This window comes from Danio rerio, chromosome 20 (assembly GCF_049306965.1).
Source record: "Danio rerio strain Tuebingen ecotype United States chromosome 20, GRCz12tu, whole genome shotgun sequence".
In the NCBI taxonomy this organism is placed as follows: Eukaryota; Metazoa; Chordata; class Actinopteri; order Cypriniformes; family Danionidae; genus Danio; species Danio rerio.
The window spans coordinates 29,649,713-29,666,888 of NC_133195.1; the positions used below are offsets into that span (position 1 = coordinate 29,649,713).

The 17,176-nt window shown below is 36.5% G+C and overlaps 2 protein-coding genes across 21 annotated transcripts; one reads left to right on the top strand and one right to left on the bottom strand.

Moving 5' to 3' along the window:
- Positions 1-49: 49 nt before the first annotated feature.
- LOC100150342 (uncharacterized) lies at positions 50-7,153 on the bottom strand. Its single transcript, XM_068215643.2, has 18 exons — positions 6,869-7,153; positions 6,100-6,739; positions 5,906-6,001; positions 5,546-5,779; positions 5,277-5,436; positions 5,065-5,196; positions 4,854-4,949; positions 4,265-4,393; positions 4,056-4,166; positions 3,808-3,927; positions 3,245-3,343; positions 3,020-3,124; positions 2,817-2,918; positions 2,612-2,731; positions 2,353-2,442; positions 2,136-2,264; positions 1,870-1,959; positions 50-1,770 (listed from the first exon to the last, which is right to left on the bottom strand). Exons 2-18 carry the CDS (start codon positions 6,655-6,657, stop codon positions 1,757-1,759), a joined length of 2,385 nt encoding a protein of 794 aa, XP_068071744.1. The 5' UTR covers positions 6,658-6,739; positions 6,869-7,153; the 3' UTR covers positions 50-1,756.
- A 2,522-nt stretch (positions 7,154-9,675) lies between these two features.
- Positions 9,676-16,100, top strand: cdca4 (cell division cycle associated 4). 20 transcript variants are annotated; one of them, XM_073932399.1, is made up of 6 exons: positions 9,676-9,790; positions 10,030-10,182; positions 10,295-10,407; positions 12,550-12,627; positions 13,126-13,212; positions 13,879-16,100. In XM_073932399.1, the coding sequence occupies exon 6, from the start codon at positions 13,886-13,888 to the stop codon at positions 14,744-14,746; it is 861 nt and encodes a 286-aa protein (XP_073788500.1). In that variant the 5' UTR covers positions 9,676-9,790; positions 10,030-10,182; positions 10,295-10,407; positions 12,550-12,627; positions 13,126-13,212; positions 13,879-13,885; the 3' UTR covers positions 14,747-16,100.
- The last annotated feature ends 1,076 nt before the right edge of the window (positions 16,101-17,176 follow it).

Consider the following 17,176-nt stretch of genomic DNA (forward strand, 5'->3'; position numbering starts at 1 on the left):
CAACGACCGTGGCATGGACACACGTTTGATCAAACAATTTGTGAGATAATTTGTCTTTCATCGCAGATTTTTTTATTTATTCATGCAACATATAGAATAAGAACAAAAATAACTGAAAAATCAGTGTACAGATCCAGAAAAACAAAAGTGTAGTTTTTGACCACATTTTAAATATAAAAGCACAGTTCAAGTTTACTCAGAAGACTTATTTAGCAGCAGTAGCATTTGTGAATGCCAATTAAATATAGAATTAATGACTAAAATCATAACATTTAAAACAGAATAAACAGAACTGTATGCATGTACATTACCCGAGCTGAAACACGTATATCCGTTGATAATACACCAACATTTCATACAGTGATTTACAGAAGATGTTTTACACTACTTTTGTGCATAAGTAGGTTGCAGCCTTCATCAAAATATGCAAATGTGCCATAAACAATTTCATACATTTCATCCCTTTCTATTGTAAACAGATTAAGCAAACATTGATGTTGATGTTTGCATAAGCACATGCCATTATGCCACAGTAGTTTTCACTTTAGACAGTTGTGAAGACACAACCCATTGTTTGCTGCGGCTGTAATGTTGGATATATTGCTCAGTTTCTTGCACAGACTGGTTGTTTTTCTTCATAAGACCCCGATGTTTCATCAGGGGCTTAAATATTTTGTCTTGTCAGACTATGTGGAAGTCCCAGTAGCGCTGGAATTGCATGGATCACAATCACCAATGACCATGACCTTTAATGTACTACTGAGAAAGTTTTAACTGAGAGACCCCAAGAGACCCCAGAATGTAATTGCTGTTGTCATTTACCCACCCTTTACTTTTCCAAAAAAGTTTTACTTTCTTGCTTCTGTTGAACAGAACCTGTAATCATTGACTTCCATAGAATTTATTTTTCTTACTATTTCAATGGGGTATATGCACAGCTAGTGTTTTTCAGCCAATGATACACTTCTGGTGAAAGCTTAATGTAATTATTTTCAGTTTCATAAGGTTTCTTTTACAGCATCAATGTTGTATTGTTATTGCAACACATTCAGTTAAACAGACTTAAGAATTAATTTACTTGTTCAAGCATAAAACAAGATGAAAGAGCGTGTAACCATTAGCGCCGTCAGGATCAGCAGGCTACTGCTGAAACTCTATTGAAAATACTGGGGTAAAATAAACTCATATTTAAAAGACATGGTGGGGTGAAATGGAATTTAATGCAGTGCTTCATGTTTGGTCTAAGGCTCACTATATATTGTATATCTCTCTGGCATTGAAGATCACTGACTTTTAAAGAAAGTCCTTAACCTATAACGTGGCAATCTTATAATGGCAAAAACAGTTAACCGGAAGCCATGAGGCTGGCTGGCAGGCATTAAAAGTCTGTGTGCATATGCCCCATTGTTACAGGTTTCTCTTTGAGGAGGTTTAATTTTAGGTGAACTGTCACTTAAGGTAGGAATTTAAAAAACAAACACTCTTCTTTCTGTCTGCAACACCTTTTCTGTAACAAATGTAAACCTATAATCATACAAATGAGAAACTGATAAAAAAAAACTTTTAGGTTGATTTTTAAAATCCTTAATTAAATACAAAATGTATATAATTTAGCTCTCCTGTGCTCAAAATACCCATATGTAGTGTCTCTCACATCATTTTGTTCACATGACTACAAACACATCAGATGAAGTTTAATCAATCAAAGACTCAAGCAACAGATGAGCAGCAGAGTCCCCAGTCACATCACCAAGATCTAGATGTTGGCATCTATTAACAAACATAGCAAAACTGCATGAGAATTCTTGTTTTATGGTCGTGAACAAAAACTAGATCATTTGTTTTTTTTTTTACTTTTAAGTAACTGACCTGAATCATTTATCAACTCCATCTCGGAGAGAATGCCTTTCCAGCCTTTGTGTGTTGGAAAATCCACGATCACATCCTCAGATTTGATATCTAGACATATTACAAGAAAAGTCTACTTAATATGTGTGCGTGTACGTGTTTTTTTTCTCAAAAGCAACACCATGTACACAAAATTTATATACTATGTATTATTTTCAGAACCAAACTAATTTAGAAGGAAATGAACTACCATTATACATTTAACTAAATTTATACAGAGTTCTTGCCTTTTACTACACCCACACTGCTGTGTGTGACGTATCCACCCCAGTTATGTTTAGGGTTGGTAATGGAAGGTTTCACTCTGACTTTATCTCCAACCTTAATGTCAACTGAAAGACTTCTTGTTGACAAATCTGAAATAAGTAAAATATTACTGAAAGCATTTCCACTTAAAATACAATAGACAGACAGAAAGACAGATGAAAGCTTGAAGGGTTATACCTGAGGCAGTTACAAGTTCCATTTCTGAAACTACACCAGTCCATTTTTTATGTTCAGGAAAATCTACAACAATAGAATCTCCCTGAATTTCTGTACAACAAAAAGAAAATATCAAAATCATAATTAGATCTCCAAATATATGTTATTTTGTCTCGCTTTGAGGTATACAGTGAGCCTACAAAAAACTATTCAGTTCAATATGAAATAAAGCATAAATAGATATCAATATCAATGGTTAGAAACAGTCAGTGCTCCTTACTCAGAACCAAACCAATGCTTTTGTGAGTGACTGCTCCCCATTTGTGTGTTGGAGTAATAACTGATGCCTTTACACGGACTTTGTCTCCAATCTTAATACTGGACAGCATACTTAAAGACCCTGAAATGCAATGCACAAATATCTGAGTGGATGTTCTGCTACTTAAAGGTCATGGACACAATGTAATTACAGTGTGTATATTTACCAGACTCATCATCATTGGTTACTAGCTCCATTTCTGAGAGAATTCCTTTCCAATTGGCATGATCAGGAAAGTCAATGATAAGACTGTCATCAATTTTAATTTCTAAACAGAGAACAAATTTATCATGTAAAGCTCATTCTTGAATAAGAACTGTTGTATGATGGATTATTTAAATGAGGAATAATATTAAAAAACCATCTTGCCTTTTATCACACCAACACTCTTATGAGTGACATTAGATCCCCAGTTATGCATTGGAGTGGTAACAGAAGCTTTCACTCTGACTCGGTCTCCAACCTTCATGTCAGCTGACAAATATGCCGCAAAAAAAAAAAAAAAAAAAAAAAAAACAATACAGTAAGCATTTTCATTTATGATTACACAACATTAATATTTTTATGATAATGTCTTTAAATAAATTCAATTACCTAAACCTGAAGCATTGGCCACAATCTCCATTTCTGAAAGTATACCAGTCCAGTTTTTTTGCTCAGAGAAATCTACAGTTAAAGAGTCCCCCTGAATTTCTGCAAATATAAAACAAATAGTAGAACAAATGCTGCTTTAAATCATGTTTTCTCTAGATATTAGCGTGACTAAACATGGTCACATTTACCAATGACATGCAGAACTGGGCGACACCCAGTTATTCTAATGAAAATTTATAAGGTTAAGTGTTTTACAAAAGTGTTAAAAAGTTTACATTTCACCAAAATTTTCTGCACTGACCAATTGTAAATCAAGTGGTTAAATTGTTGACATGTCACCAAGGTGCCACTAAAAGACATATATTACCCACTAATTTTATTTTGCTGTTATTTTAATCATCTTTCAGCCTTCCAGATGCATAGATAGGTGGAATTTTTCTTTAGCAGAACTGAAAATCTCCTTTAATGTTCTACTGAAGAAAAGTCACCATATTATACACCTTGAATGACCCAAGGAAGAGTGAATAAATTTTTAAGGGGGAAATATCATTCAGTGCTCTTACTTTTAACAATCCCAATGCTTTTGTGAGTGACTGCTCCCCATTTGTGAGCTGGAGTAACAACTGACGGTTTCACACGGACTTTGTCTCCAATCTTAATATTGGAGTCCTGGCTTGCAGATCCTGAAATGATACATGGAGGTTCAAGTTGAGTCTTTGATTATCCTTTTGTTCATCAAACATGACTGAAAACACTTAGTGGAGCAGCTGTTTTAGACGTTTTTGCTGGAGCTGCTGTTTAAAACATTTACCAGATTCATCATCATCATCATCATCATTTGCTAGTTCCATTTCAGATAGAATTCCTTTCCAGTTTGCATGTCCAGGAAAGTCAACAAGCAGACTGTCATCATCTTTAATTGCTGAAGAAAGCAGAAATTCATAATGTAATGCTCATACTTAAGTGAGAAAGTTTTGACTATGGATAATTTGGGAAAGAAAGAAAAAGTAAATATCTTGCCTTTTACCACACCCACACTCTTATGTGTGACGTTTCTACCCCAGTTATGTTCTGGAGTTGTCACTGAAGGTTTCACCTTGACCCTGTCCCCAACCTTAATGTTGACGGAAGCATTTGGTGTTGCCAAATCTAAAACAAGAGAAAATATTACAAACTTCTCATTAGCAATGTAATGTACACTATCCGACAGAAGTCTTGTCATCAATCTCAGCTGTAAGAGCAACAAATAATAACTTGACTTCTAGTTGATAATTTGGAAAAGTGTCAGAAGGTAGATTTTCCAATGAATCATCTGTTAAACTGCATCCTAATCATCACAAATACTGCAGAAGACCTATTGGAAGCCACATGGACCCATGATTCTCACAGAAATCAGTCAAGTTTGGTGAATAATAAAAAATCAAAGCATGACCCTATTTTATTTTGGTAACATAAGTGTAATCTAGAGGCCTTTGCTTTTTATTTAAGCCATTTCGGACACCAAGTGATTAACTAGAAGTCAAGTTATTATTTGTTGTTCCTAAAACTTGGATAGGACACAAGACTTTTGTTAGGTAGTGTAGACTGTGTGATAAATACAGTAGATTACCTGAACCAGCACTGGTCACATTCTCCATTTCTAAAACTACACCAGTCCAGTTTTTTTGTTCAGGGAAATCTACAGTCAAAAACTCGCCCTGAATTTCTGCAGAAGCAAAAATATGAAAGTAAAGTAATTAATCTCTATATTACATTGTTGTTTTATAATTTATTTTAAATGGTAATCTAGGAATTAGATCAGTATCAGTCAGTGCTCTCACTTTTAACAACACCAATGCTTTTGTGAGTAACTGATCCCCATTTGTGTGTTGGAGTAAGAACAGATGGCTTTACACGAACATTGTCTCCAACTTTAATGTCAAATGAAGGCGTCTTTATAGACAAATCTGAAACTGGAAACAAAAGACACCATCTCACCACCAAGAGACACATTTAAAAGATCAGGAAACAATTTAATAATTAATAAGCTTACCTTTATTTATTGTTTGGTTAATTTCCTGCATGCACGTTTTCTCCAGTTTCTTAGTAAGTTCACAAACAAGTTGACTCACTTCCTCAAATGAGCAGCATGGTTGAAATGAGAGATTGCAAAAGTCATTAGATCCAGATGAAGGGGACACAGACTCATAATTCTGTAGGGGTAAAATATTCATTCAATTAATTCAGACACTTTTATGAATGACATGTATTTGTAGTCACAAAGCACTGGTCATTACTAACATATGATCATATTGTTTGTACCTGAAGAAACTGGATGTTGTTGTCTGTCTGTAAAAGATCCTCAAGGACTCCTTCCCTCTTCTTCAGATCAGCAATTTCACCCTTCAGCTTTTCTTGTATTTTTTCACCTTCATCCAGATCAGCCTTTTCTTGAGCTTTTATCTTTTCAATCACCTCACTGCTTTTTTTCTCAATAAGCTTGACTAATTCTGCGAATGCCTTCTTGCTGTTCTTGATGGCCTTCAATGCAGAGTCCTTAGGAAAACCAAAGCAAAAACATTACTTCTTGAGGAAAGTGTCAACATCCCAGTGAATAACCTTACATTAGATTTGATTTAAATATGAACAATTTGGAAACCAAGAATTCACATCGTAACTTACTGAATGGGATGAGATGTCCATTTTCATATTCTGCAGCTCTTTTTCTTTGGCCTGGATTGTCTTTTTGACTTTTGTTTGAGTGTCTGAGAGTTTCAACTAAGAAAAAAAAAACAATCAAGCAGTCATTTTAACTGCAAAAGCATATTATAATCCATTTTTGTCTCATTAAATGAAAAAAATCTGGCCATGTTTACCTCTTTCTCCTTGCGCTCTGTTGTGGATGGCACTGTGTCGTGGCCCTTGTGGTCATCCATTAAGCAGTGTGCGCAGACACAGGTCTGGTCGGTTCGACAGTAGACCTCCAGGAGCTTGTCGTGTTTGGAGCAAACTGGGATGGTGGACGCTTTCACCAGCACGTGTTTCCTCAAAGCAGGAACATTATAGTGTGGCTGTACATGTAATTCACAGTAAGATGCTCGACACTCCATGCAAGACTTGACAGCTTTGATGCTTTCTCCAACACAGAAATCACACGCAATCTCTCCAGGTCCTGCAGGACTTTGAGGAGACTCTTGGGCCCTCAATTTCTCCATAAGCTCAGCAAGGACTGTACTTCTGTTCAGTGGAGGCTTTGAACTAAAGGTATGTCTGCACTGTGGACATTTATATGGTGCTTTCTGGTCCTTATTCCAGCACTCATTGATGCAGCTCATGCAGTAACTGTGTCCGCAAGGAATTGTCACGGGATCCCTCAGTAAGTCCAGACACACAGAGCAGCTGTACTGGTCGTGATCTAGAATAGCTTCTGCCATTTTCGAGTCACTGTCTTGATGTAGTCACTCCAAAAACTTGTATATTAAAAGTTATTTACTTCAGAAAAGTGCGTTATGAAATCTAAAGAGAGTGAAAGTGAAAGCAAAAAACTGGTAAAACGCGTACTGTGGTTAAATAAATTCAATTCTCATATACACAAATGTCACAAACACGGTTTTAAAACTTTAAGCAATAACACTTCGTATTTACCTGATAATTCGTTGTGGGTTTCATGGTAAGGTAGGATCGTGGCAGGAAGCGTTCAAGGAATTCTGACCTTTGGTCTGTTTTATGGCTTAAAATCCTCGTTCAAGGAGCACGTTTTGTACAATTTTATCGCGCGTGAAGCATTTATGTTTAACTTAAAGTTCAAAAAGATAAACTCAGAAAGAGAAAAAAAAAACACTCAGATCAGTTGAGGAAAAACTCGAAACTAAATTCGAGTCTACTGAGTGAACTTGTGCTGCGTTCGGTTTCCTGGGTATATTTCTGTACAACCACTAGATGGAGACACTGAACAGAATGCTCTCTATTCTATTTGTTTTCATGTTATATGATAAATGACACATTCATGTTCTTCCAGAGCTTATAGATTTGTCAAATAATCAAATATGTAAAAATATATATTTATAGCAAATCAATTCATTCATATCAGCATCTGGATACAAATTAATTTGTAACAAGATGTACCAAGTGAGGAAATGAATAAGATGTCACCTGATTTCAGTGGAATATTTGGTGTCGTAAGCACAATGGACCAAAATGAAGTTGTGCAACATACCACAGTTTAGAAAAGGAAAACACTTAGACACAACTTTTCAAAGTCAAACAGGGACTGTCTTTTTTGATGGGACTTTAATCAATTTAAGCCAAAATACATACTGGATACCAACGTGATAGCAACCGGGTGGACAGGGGGGATACGTCCCCCTCGCTTTAAGACAGGGACCATTTAGAAAGAGGTGGTTAATAAGAAAATGAACAGAAAATTTTATATCTCATTCAGCTGCCCCAGCCCAAGACACACACTTCTCAAATGTCCGCTACGCCCCTGCCAACGTGATATTGTTACAGCAATGAAATAACAACACACCTTCTCCACAAAATGTACAACTCTGAAGTATGCTATTGTTTCTTATGAAAGGTAGACACCTTACTGATCTTCCAAACCAAATCAACTAATTACTCACTACAAAACTATCACTGTCCTTTCTTCTTAAATTATTAAACCTTAAATTAATTAAACCAAATTCATTCAAAATGCATGGTCAAACTGCTTTTTGCACTTTCAGTTTTAACTTTCAGTTTTACTGTCTACCCAATGACTAGCCCAGGGGTGCCCAAACTCAGTCCTGGAGGGCCAGTGCCCAGCATAGTTTAGTTCCAACTTCCTTCAACACACCTGCCTGCAGGGACGGGTTGGCCATCTGGCAATTCTGGAAAATGCCAGAAAGGCCAGACCATTTTTAAAATGTGGGCTGGTCAGTTTTTTATTATTATTATTATTAGTTTTTTTTATATGTATTGTTTTTTCATGCAGGCAGCTTTTATCTCTTGCAAGACGGGCCGACCCAATCCAACCTAATCAGAGGTTACGCGGACGTAATTAAAATGTGGCAAGAATGTCAAACAAACAGTAAGTGCACCACAAGCTAATTGTCAGAGATGAACCGTAAAAAAAGGAAAGACTGTGCCGAAAAGCTCAGAGAAAGTAAAAAAAAAAATGGCTCTAAAATCAGACGCTGCCAAATGCATAAAATTAACTGAAATATTCTCGAAAGGGGAAATGCGGTGAAGCAGTGGTTAGCAATATTGCCTCACAGCAAGAAGGTCACTGGTTCGACCCTTAGCTGGGTCAGTTGGCGTTTCTGTGTGGAGTTTGCATGTTCTTCCCGTGTTCGTGTGGGTTTACTTTAAGTGCTCCAGTTTCCACTGTCCAAACACAAGCGCTATAGGGAAATTAGGTAGGCTAAATTGTCCGTAGAGTATGTGTGTGAATGTGTGTTTCCCAAAACACAAGCTGGATAAGTTGCCGGTTCATTTCGCTGTGGCTACCTTAGATTAATAAAGGGACTAAGCCGAAAAGAAAATCAATGAATGAATGAAACGAATGTATGTATAAATATGTTATAAATAGTTTGTTTTTGTTTCACTCACATACATTAAATGTTTAAATATCTATTACATATGGTACAGTAAATGGGCATGTCCGTGGGTGGGTCAGTGTGGTAATGTGGGCTGGCGTGGCGGCTACAGTGCCAGGGTTGATTTTTTTTGTCCCAGTTCGCCCCTGTCTGCCTGGAAGTTTTAGTATAGCTAGAAAGAGCTTGATTAGCTGGTTCAGGTTTATTTAATTGGGGTTGGAACTAACATATGTTGGACACCGGCCCTCCAGGACAGAGTTTGGGCATCCCTGGTGTAGCCTATTATATTTTGATACCGAAACCTCTTAAAAAGAAAGGTAAAAATAAAAGAAAACGTTAAAAATAAATAATCAGTGGTTCTATGAAGTGCCAACACAGACTAATTAATTAAACAAATGCTCTTCACATCACGAAAATAGGTTGCTACTTTAAAGATGTCCTTTATAAAACCATATATGCATGTATAACATGAAAGGAAAATTCCTACATAAATGTAAACACCCCTGACAATCATGAAAATGTTGAAACTAATTTCTGACATTATTCACACTGAATAAAATTAAAAGCTTTCAGATGAAAATGTTGGTTGACCTTCCTCACTATAACATCTAGTAAACACATGATGTTAGTGCAACTGGGAAATGGAGCCGCTAAATATTCAAACGTGCACTTTGTGGAATTATAAATTCGTCCATGTTGATTTGATTTTTCAGATTCCTCAAAAACAAGATGTGCATTGTTGAAGTTGGGGCCCAGGGTTGAATCACAGACGCTTTTGTTCGGGGCTCCCCGTTCCTGCGAGGGCCTGCTGTCGATCAAGATGCAAGCGTCCGCCCCCATCGGCCCTTGCTTTCACTGCTGCAGCTGCTCCTCAGTCTCGCTGCCTGCAATCTGTGCTGGAGAGGCCGACCGAGCAGCAGCTTCACCGCTAAACCCGGCCCACAAAACGCTTATGACGCTCGCCACCAAAGATCACAAATAACACGAGGTAAGTCTAAACGCACTGGGATGTGGGATTTGAGTACAATTTTTACAATACAGTCGCACCGCTTCCGAAGATGTCGATCCGCGATGGTTAAATGCGCGGTCGATTTCGAAAAGCGGCATGTTTGCGGAAGTGGACGTGCGGTCCATGTTTAGCCGCCCCTGTTATTTGCCTTACATATCATGTGTGTGTGTTTCCAAATCTATATTTCACTCTGACGTGCATTTTGCCGACACTGTAAGCGTTTGGAAGGGTGGAAGATGCTGTTTAGGTTGGCCGTAAACGAAGCGAACTAGCCATTGGACCCGTTTGAAAAATCAAAATGGCTTCCATCTTTGTCGTCTCAGCAGAGAGGTTTATACCTTTGTTTCCCCGTCTCGCATGTCAGGGAGTCTGTGAGTAACCTCCTTTTTATATTTATCCAGTGGATTATTCTCCATCGATCTTTCGTGTTAAGAGTCTGGTGTTTGTTTCACTGGTCTTTTATTTATTTTGTTACTTACCCAGTAGCGCACTTTTTGACCACGTCAGTGCGGTGGGGGAGGGGAAGTGAGTCTGTCTGGGTGGAGCCTGTATGATTCGTTCACTGTGGATGAATTTTATCCATTTCCCCCTTCGCTGTAAGTCTGATTTAGTTTAGACTCCAGTTACTGGAAGAATTGTACATATATTTGCTTATTTTCTTCAAATGTATATATATATATATTTTAGTTTTGTGTCTTAATTTGCATTGTAGGACACCAGTTTTCTCAGATTCTTAACTATTTTACCTAATAGCACATGGAAATCACATTTTTTAGATATAGAGTGGTGCAGGAATGATGTATTTATTTTTTAAGCTAACTAGAAATTGTTGACTTTTGGCTTAAAGTAGAAAATAAGCTCAGATTGACAAGTTTTGCTACTATTCTAAAAAATGTACAAGGCACATGTTGTGGCTGTGGGTAACCAGTTAGTCCCCACATTATTTTTCTCCTCTTCCCTCACTTTATTAAATGGTAGTTAAAACGAAGGAAGAAAATATAACATCACAATCCCTATGAAAATTAGCCATAGTTTTATAATAGCAGATATGTAGTAGTCATGTTTTTTGATGTATTGATTACCATTTGTGTTAGGGCTGTGCAATTTAAAATGCTGTGAATAGCTAATCACAAGAGGCTGTGATATGAAATATACAGTTGAAGTCAGAATTATTAGCCCCCCCTTTGAATTACTATTTTTTTTTAATATTACCCAAATGATGTTTAACAGAGCAAGGAAATTTTGACAGTGTGTCTGATTTTTTTTTTCCTCTGGAGAAAGTTTTATTTGTTTTATTTTGGCTAGAATAAAAGCAGTTTTTAAATTTTTTTAATATCCATTTTAAGGTCAAAATTATTAGCGTCTTTATGCTGTATTTTTTTCGATAGTCTACAGAACAAACCATTGTAATACAATAACTTGCCTAATTACCCTAACCTGCCCAATTAACCTAGCTAAGGCTTTTAAAATGCAACTTTAAGCTGTATAGAAGTGTCTTGAACAATATTATTTAATGTACTCATGGCAAAGATAAAATAAATTAGTTATTAGAAATAAGTTGTTAAAACTATTATATGTAGAAATGTGTTGGAAAATAAATCTTCTCTCCTTCAAACTGAAATTGAGGGGAAAAAATAAACAGGGGGGCTAATAATTCTGACTTTAACTGTAAATGTATTATTTCATTTTCCCCGCACAGAGCAAATGCGTGACTGCCGTCTGTTTGCTAGCCAATTGAGTGAGCACACTTTCGTTCTGCCCAATCAGAATTGAGCAACCGAACTATGCGGAACTCTTACAATAAAAAACAAACAGGAAAGCGTGGGCAATTGGGATAATGGCGTATGCCACTTCAGAAGCATTAATAGACAAATAATATTAAATAAAAACAGGACATCTGTTATATAGGAATATTTTGGTTTCAGAAAATATTTAAAAAAAAAAACACAAAAACAGGTAATTTTTAAAAGCTGTCACAGAATTGATGCCACAGTTTACAGATTATTGACTTGACTACAAAACTAAATCGCAATATCTGTCAGAAAAATCGCAATTAGATAATTTCCCCAAATCGCACAGCCCTAATTAGCATAACCACTTTTTTTTTTTCTTTTTTTTTCAGATACCGTAGTTAAAGTATTATTTGTATTTCAAAACCATGGTTAATTTGTGGTCACCATGTTTATCAATATTTAATTTAAAATTATTTGCAGTAAAATCATGGTAATGTTTGTGAGCGCATGATTTAATAAAACCAAGGGGAATAAATGCTTAGTTCATAGAAATATATATTAAATGTAATTTACAAATGAAAATGCTAAAGTGGCAGTGGTAAAAGTCTAGTGTTAGGCTACAATTAAACTACATTGTCATGACCTCAACCTCTTCACAGCAGAATTTTTAACAAATCTTTAAAATAAACTAGTTTTTTAAAGGGGTTATCTAGAACAAAAGGGAAAACCCACTATAGAAGGAGACCAGTGAGCAGATGTGGTTTCCTTATAAACAGCATTAATTGTATTTTTTTGTTAAATGATTAGGATATTACAATGTATTTGATGTTTTAGAATAAAATATGAAAATATTTTTCGAGCTTGTGTAAACGACAGATTTAAAAACCCATCCCAAACGGAACTGAAGACTATAAAATGCTAACTCTGTTCCAGGTTTAGTACACATTCCTGCTCCACTCTATGATTAACTGAATGCAGTGTTGGTGTAAGAAATGTTGGTTGTAGTTTTAGTTGCAGTGGATGTGTGTCAGCTTGCACTCTGGTCTCTTTTTCAACAGTGCTGGGATGTCACCCATGCTTCAGGTAGGCAAACCCCCATGCCCTTAATATATCTGGTTAACAATGTGGTTATGGGTTTAAAGTTCTTGTGTGTGATCTTGGTAACTGTCAAGCAAATCATCTCCATTATGTTAAGTCATCCCTCTTAACATGAAATGACTTTGCAATATATGTGGTGGTTTCTTTTTTTGTGTGCTTGCACTCAATGGATTTGTTGGTTTGCTTGTTTTGCATAGAGTTTGATGTGTAAAATGTAACTCATTACCATTGTTTAGCTATCGTCTTATGTCTTCCCCACCTCTCACCTCCCCACCAGTATTTGACAAATGTAGCTGATCCGAGGTCCCTGTGCTACTCCCCTCCTTGCACCTACCAACACACATGCATACACGCACTTAATCACATACACACTCACAAACACTCAGTCGGTTAAGAGTTGGTGTGATGACAGATAATGTGCTTTGTCATGCTGGTTGGTGTCATGTGTTTTTCCTATACTGGATGCATGTTTGTTACTTTTAGGCTCCTGTAACCCTGGTTGGCTGGCCACGGAGACAGGGAGCCCTCGTCTCAGTACTGTGGCTCTCCACATTAGACTTTCTGTTTGGGGTATCTACTTTCACCTCCATTTTTTTTACACATTCAAAGGCTCGAAGCATAATACCAACATTTTATTAGCTAAATCAGTCATTTTATGTAGATTAGAGTACTTTTAAAACTATTTTAGTTCTTATAATGTCCAAAGATGTACATAAAAAAGACTTGAGATGGCTGTGGATTACACATGAATGCAAGATGTGATCTGTGGCCTTAAAATATTCAGAAGTGTAGGAGTTAATTGTTGATATTACATACATTTTTTTATTAGACTATAGTATTTTATTAGATATAGTTTTTATTAGAAATATAACATTAGTCATTAGATACAGTATGTGATTTAGAATATTATATTATTCTAATATGCAAGTAATTATTATTAATGATTGAACTATTGTTATTGTTATACTATTATTTTCATTGTCATTTGTATCTCCTAGGGAAAATGACACTGGGTTTGCTGTATAATTGTTTGATTGTTGCTGGTTTATGCACTAATGTTTAATATAATTCATAGTCAAAGACACAGCTTTAATTATTATAGTTTTATAATGATTAGTTTTGTAATAGTAAATTGATTTTGAACAAGGAATTTTTAACAAATGTAAAGGAGTTGCATTTAAGATGCCAAGATTACATATATGACCTGACCATCTCTCTCTCCTCTCTTTTCTATAGGCTAACCATGTTCTCCAAGGGCACCAAGCGCAAATTTGCAGATGGTGGTGAAGAGATATCTGACGATGGCTTGGTAGCTGCCAGGGTGGCATCCTCGTACAGCTTGCAGCGGCAATCTCTGCTGGACATGTCCCTCATTAAACTTCAGTTATGCCACATGCTGGTGGAGCCAAACCTCTGCCGCTCGGTTCTCATTGCCAACACAGTCAGACAGATTCAGGAGGAGATGACCCATGATGGCAGCTGGCATATGGTCACCGAAGCGTTCTGCGGTGCAAGCCAGAGCCCATCTGAGCGCTTGGTGGCCACTGAAGTTCTCTGCAGGTCAAGGGAGCCGGATGCAGAACCGAAGCTCTTTTCCGTCATCAGCTATGAGGGTTGCCGTGAAGAGGAGGTGGTAGCTGATGAGACCCTGTGCTCTGTTTCTGTTAGTGATACAGTCTCCAACGTGTGCCTGTCAGGGCGCATGGGTCAGCGGTGGGAGAAGAGTGATGTAGAGAGGGAGGAAGAGGCACTTGAAGACTCTAGACTTGGTTCAGGAGATGACGACGAGGAGATTGACACAGAGGATGAGTCTACACCGGAGGGTCCGAAGACCATTGGACAGGTTTTTGGGACATTTGAAATAAAAAACGGTTCCCCAGGTCCAGACTCTGCTCTCGAAGAGCTATTCTCAGATGTCGACACATCCTACTATGATCTGGACACCATGTTGACCGGCATGCAGAGCGCACCCAAAATGGGCCCTTATGACCTCCTTGACAGTTTGGCACCTTCACATAGTTCCCCTTCCATTGTTTCAACGCCGAACTGTCGTTCGGATCTCAATGAACTGGATCACATAATGGAAATCATTGTGGGTTCTTAGGTTCGACCTTTTTCAGAAACTTACACGCTTGTCTTAATGTTACTGCCTTTTCTGTTCCTTATGGAAAGCAAGTAAAGTCTGGAGTCCTTTCAGGGAAAAGAGTTGTCTTGTGAAGGATGGCCTTGATTTTTATGAGCTGACCATAGTCATCTTATTTGCATACCCTTTGTATGTTTTAATGATTTTTTCTGTATTTGTCTGTCCAGACAATTTTTTTTTAAATTTAATTTATTTGTTATACTCGTAACACTACAGAGAGCAGAACAAGATGTATACAAATGTTGTTAAGCTTGGGATATTTTCATAAGGAGACAAAAGATTGTCTAAATTGTGTATATAAATATATTTTTACAATAGATTTTTCTTGTAATATGTTCCTGTACATTATGTACATGTCCTACAAATTGATTTTAAATGAAGAGATTAGATTCTTACGTGCAACAACGTTTCTGTTTATAAAAATCCATAAACCGAAGGAACTTAATTCAATACTACAATACACACAAGGCACCAAGTATACATACAGTGATGCATGTTTTACGTTCATGTGCTCATTTGCACAAAGTATTTTTGTTTTCCTTTCAAGGTTTGATTGCAGTTGGCTGTCAATCAGCTCAGCCGTAGGTTTTGTTTGTTGTTAGGCGTCAAAGTTCTTCTATTTTGTCTTATCAACAAATGAAGTATAATGGGGCCAACCCATTCTATATTGTGACTTAATTTATTTAATTTATTTACTTCAAATGGTGAGTGTTGGCTGTGGTCAAACTCAGGGTGGCTTTTTAATTCTAGAGGATTTAATAGGTCCGATTCACCAAAGCCTTTTGCTCATAGCAAATCGATCACAGAATTAATCCTTCTGGTGATTTGCACCAATTATTGCTATAAGTATTGATTTTTTTTTTTTTTTTTTAAATAAGTTAACTGTTTAAATATGGGTGAATGGCTCATGGATTTCTATTAGTCCTCTAGACCCCTCATAATGAGAAGGCATTTGTCTAGTTCTATGCATTGCGTGTTGTTACACACTATGTATGAAGTGTTTAAAATGCATTTAGTACAGTATTCTTTTTTTATACTTCAGAATCAGTCAAGAGATGGTTTTATTTTACTTAACATTTCCCCCAGTTGTTACATATATATTTGGTTGTTTAAAGTCAATTTTTGCATAAACTATGTTTGTGCAAGTTATAGGTTATTACACTTTGATAATTGTTTTCTTCTTTGTCTCACACTTAAATTTTAAGAGGATGTTTTCTATTGTATGATCTTAAACTAGTATAGAGTATAAACATTTTATATGAGCATTGTAGCTTTTTTAACATTTTTTAATAAAAGGTACAACTTATGACATTTATATTGTGCATTTGTTTTTTCCCTTATCATTTATAAATGTCAGTAGATAACGAGGGATGACATGGTGGCTAAGTGGAAAGCACTGTCACCTCACAGCAAGAAGGTCGCTGGTTTGAGTCCTGGCTGAGTTAGTTGGCAATTCTGTGTGGAGTTAGCATGTTTTCACCATGTTGGCGGGTGTTCCATCTTTTCCCACAGTCCAAAGACATGAGCTATAGGTGAATTGAATAAACTAAATTGGCCGTAGTGTATGAGTGTTTTTCAGTAATGGGATTCAGCTGGAAGGGCATCTGCTGTGTAAAACATATCCTGGATTAGTTGGCAGTTCATTCCGCTGTGAAGGAAAATAAATAAATGGGTAGACACTAAGAGCAACAGGAAAGTTTTTGGGTGGGAAGAATTAAGAAATAAAATAGTTTGTGTCAATATTTTTTTACTAAACTGTTCCTAATATATAATTTAGGATAAGTAATAGAGTGAAATGTATATGACTTGTTTATAATTGAGTTCTGCATGTCTAAAAAGGTCTTCAAACTAAAATTCCGTTTTTTAAAGCGCCTTACTTTACAAAGTGATAGTGCTAAATGTTGCATGCACTGCATAAGAAAAGTCTTTCTGACACAAATATATAAATTGTTAAAAATCAAGATACTTTTATGTGTAAAATTAAAACAACTGATCATGTTTCCTGAGGAATTGGGAAAAAGGTTATAGAGTTCATGCCTTTAAGTCATAATTTTGATTTTGCTAACGTTTTGCTATCTAAATTTAGGAAATGTTTGCACTTGAACAACATTTGCACTTAAAAATAATACAAAGATCTGAGAACATTCAGAGAACTTATTGATAAGTTCTTACTGTATGGCTACTTTAATCTATTAGCTTTAGGTCTTTAATCATTAAAGAGTAAAGTACAGCAAAAAATAGCGAGGGTACTCGATCCGTTCAAGGGCAAGAAAAATATTGTCAACCATGCCTTCGCATCTAAGCGAGTAAACGTACAGTAAATCATCCACGCTTCAGATCAACGTCACGGTTTTATCCTGTACATACTGCGTTCTCGCGCACGTGACGTCA

Coding starts and splice junctions, on each gene's coding strand:
- LOC100150342 (XM_068215643.2), bottom strand. CDS start 6,657: ATGGCAGAAGCTATTCTAGATCACGACCAGTACAGCTGCTCTGTGTGT. Junction 6,002..6,099: donor CAGAGCGCAAGGAGAAAGAG/GTAAACATGGCC, acceptor TTTTTTTCTTAG/TTGAAACTCTCAGACACTCA. Junction 4,167..4,264: donor GAGTGTGGGTGTGGTAAAAG/GCAAGATATTTA, acceptor TGCTTTCTTCAG/CAATTAAAGATGATGACAGT.
- cdca4 (XM_005160563.6), top strand. CDS start 10,362: ATGATTCGTTCACTGTGGATGAATTTTATCCATTTCCCCCTTCGCT. Junction 10,408..12,602: donor TATCCATTTCCCCCTTCGCT/GTAAGTCTGATT, acceptor CTTTTTCAACAG/TGCTGGGATGTCACCCATGC. Junction 12,628..13,878: donor GGATGTCACCCATGCTTCAG/GTAGGCAAACCC, acceptor TCTTTTCTATAG/GCTAACCATGTTCTCCAAGG.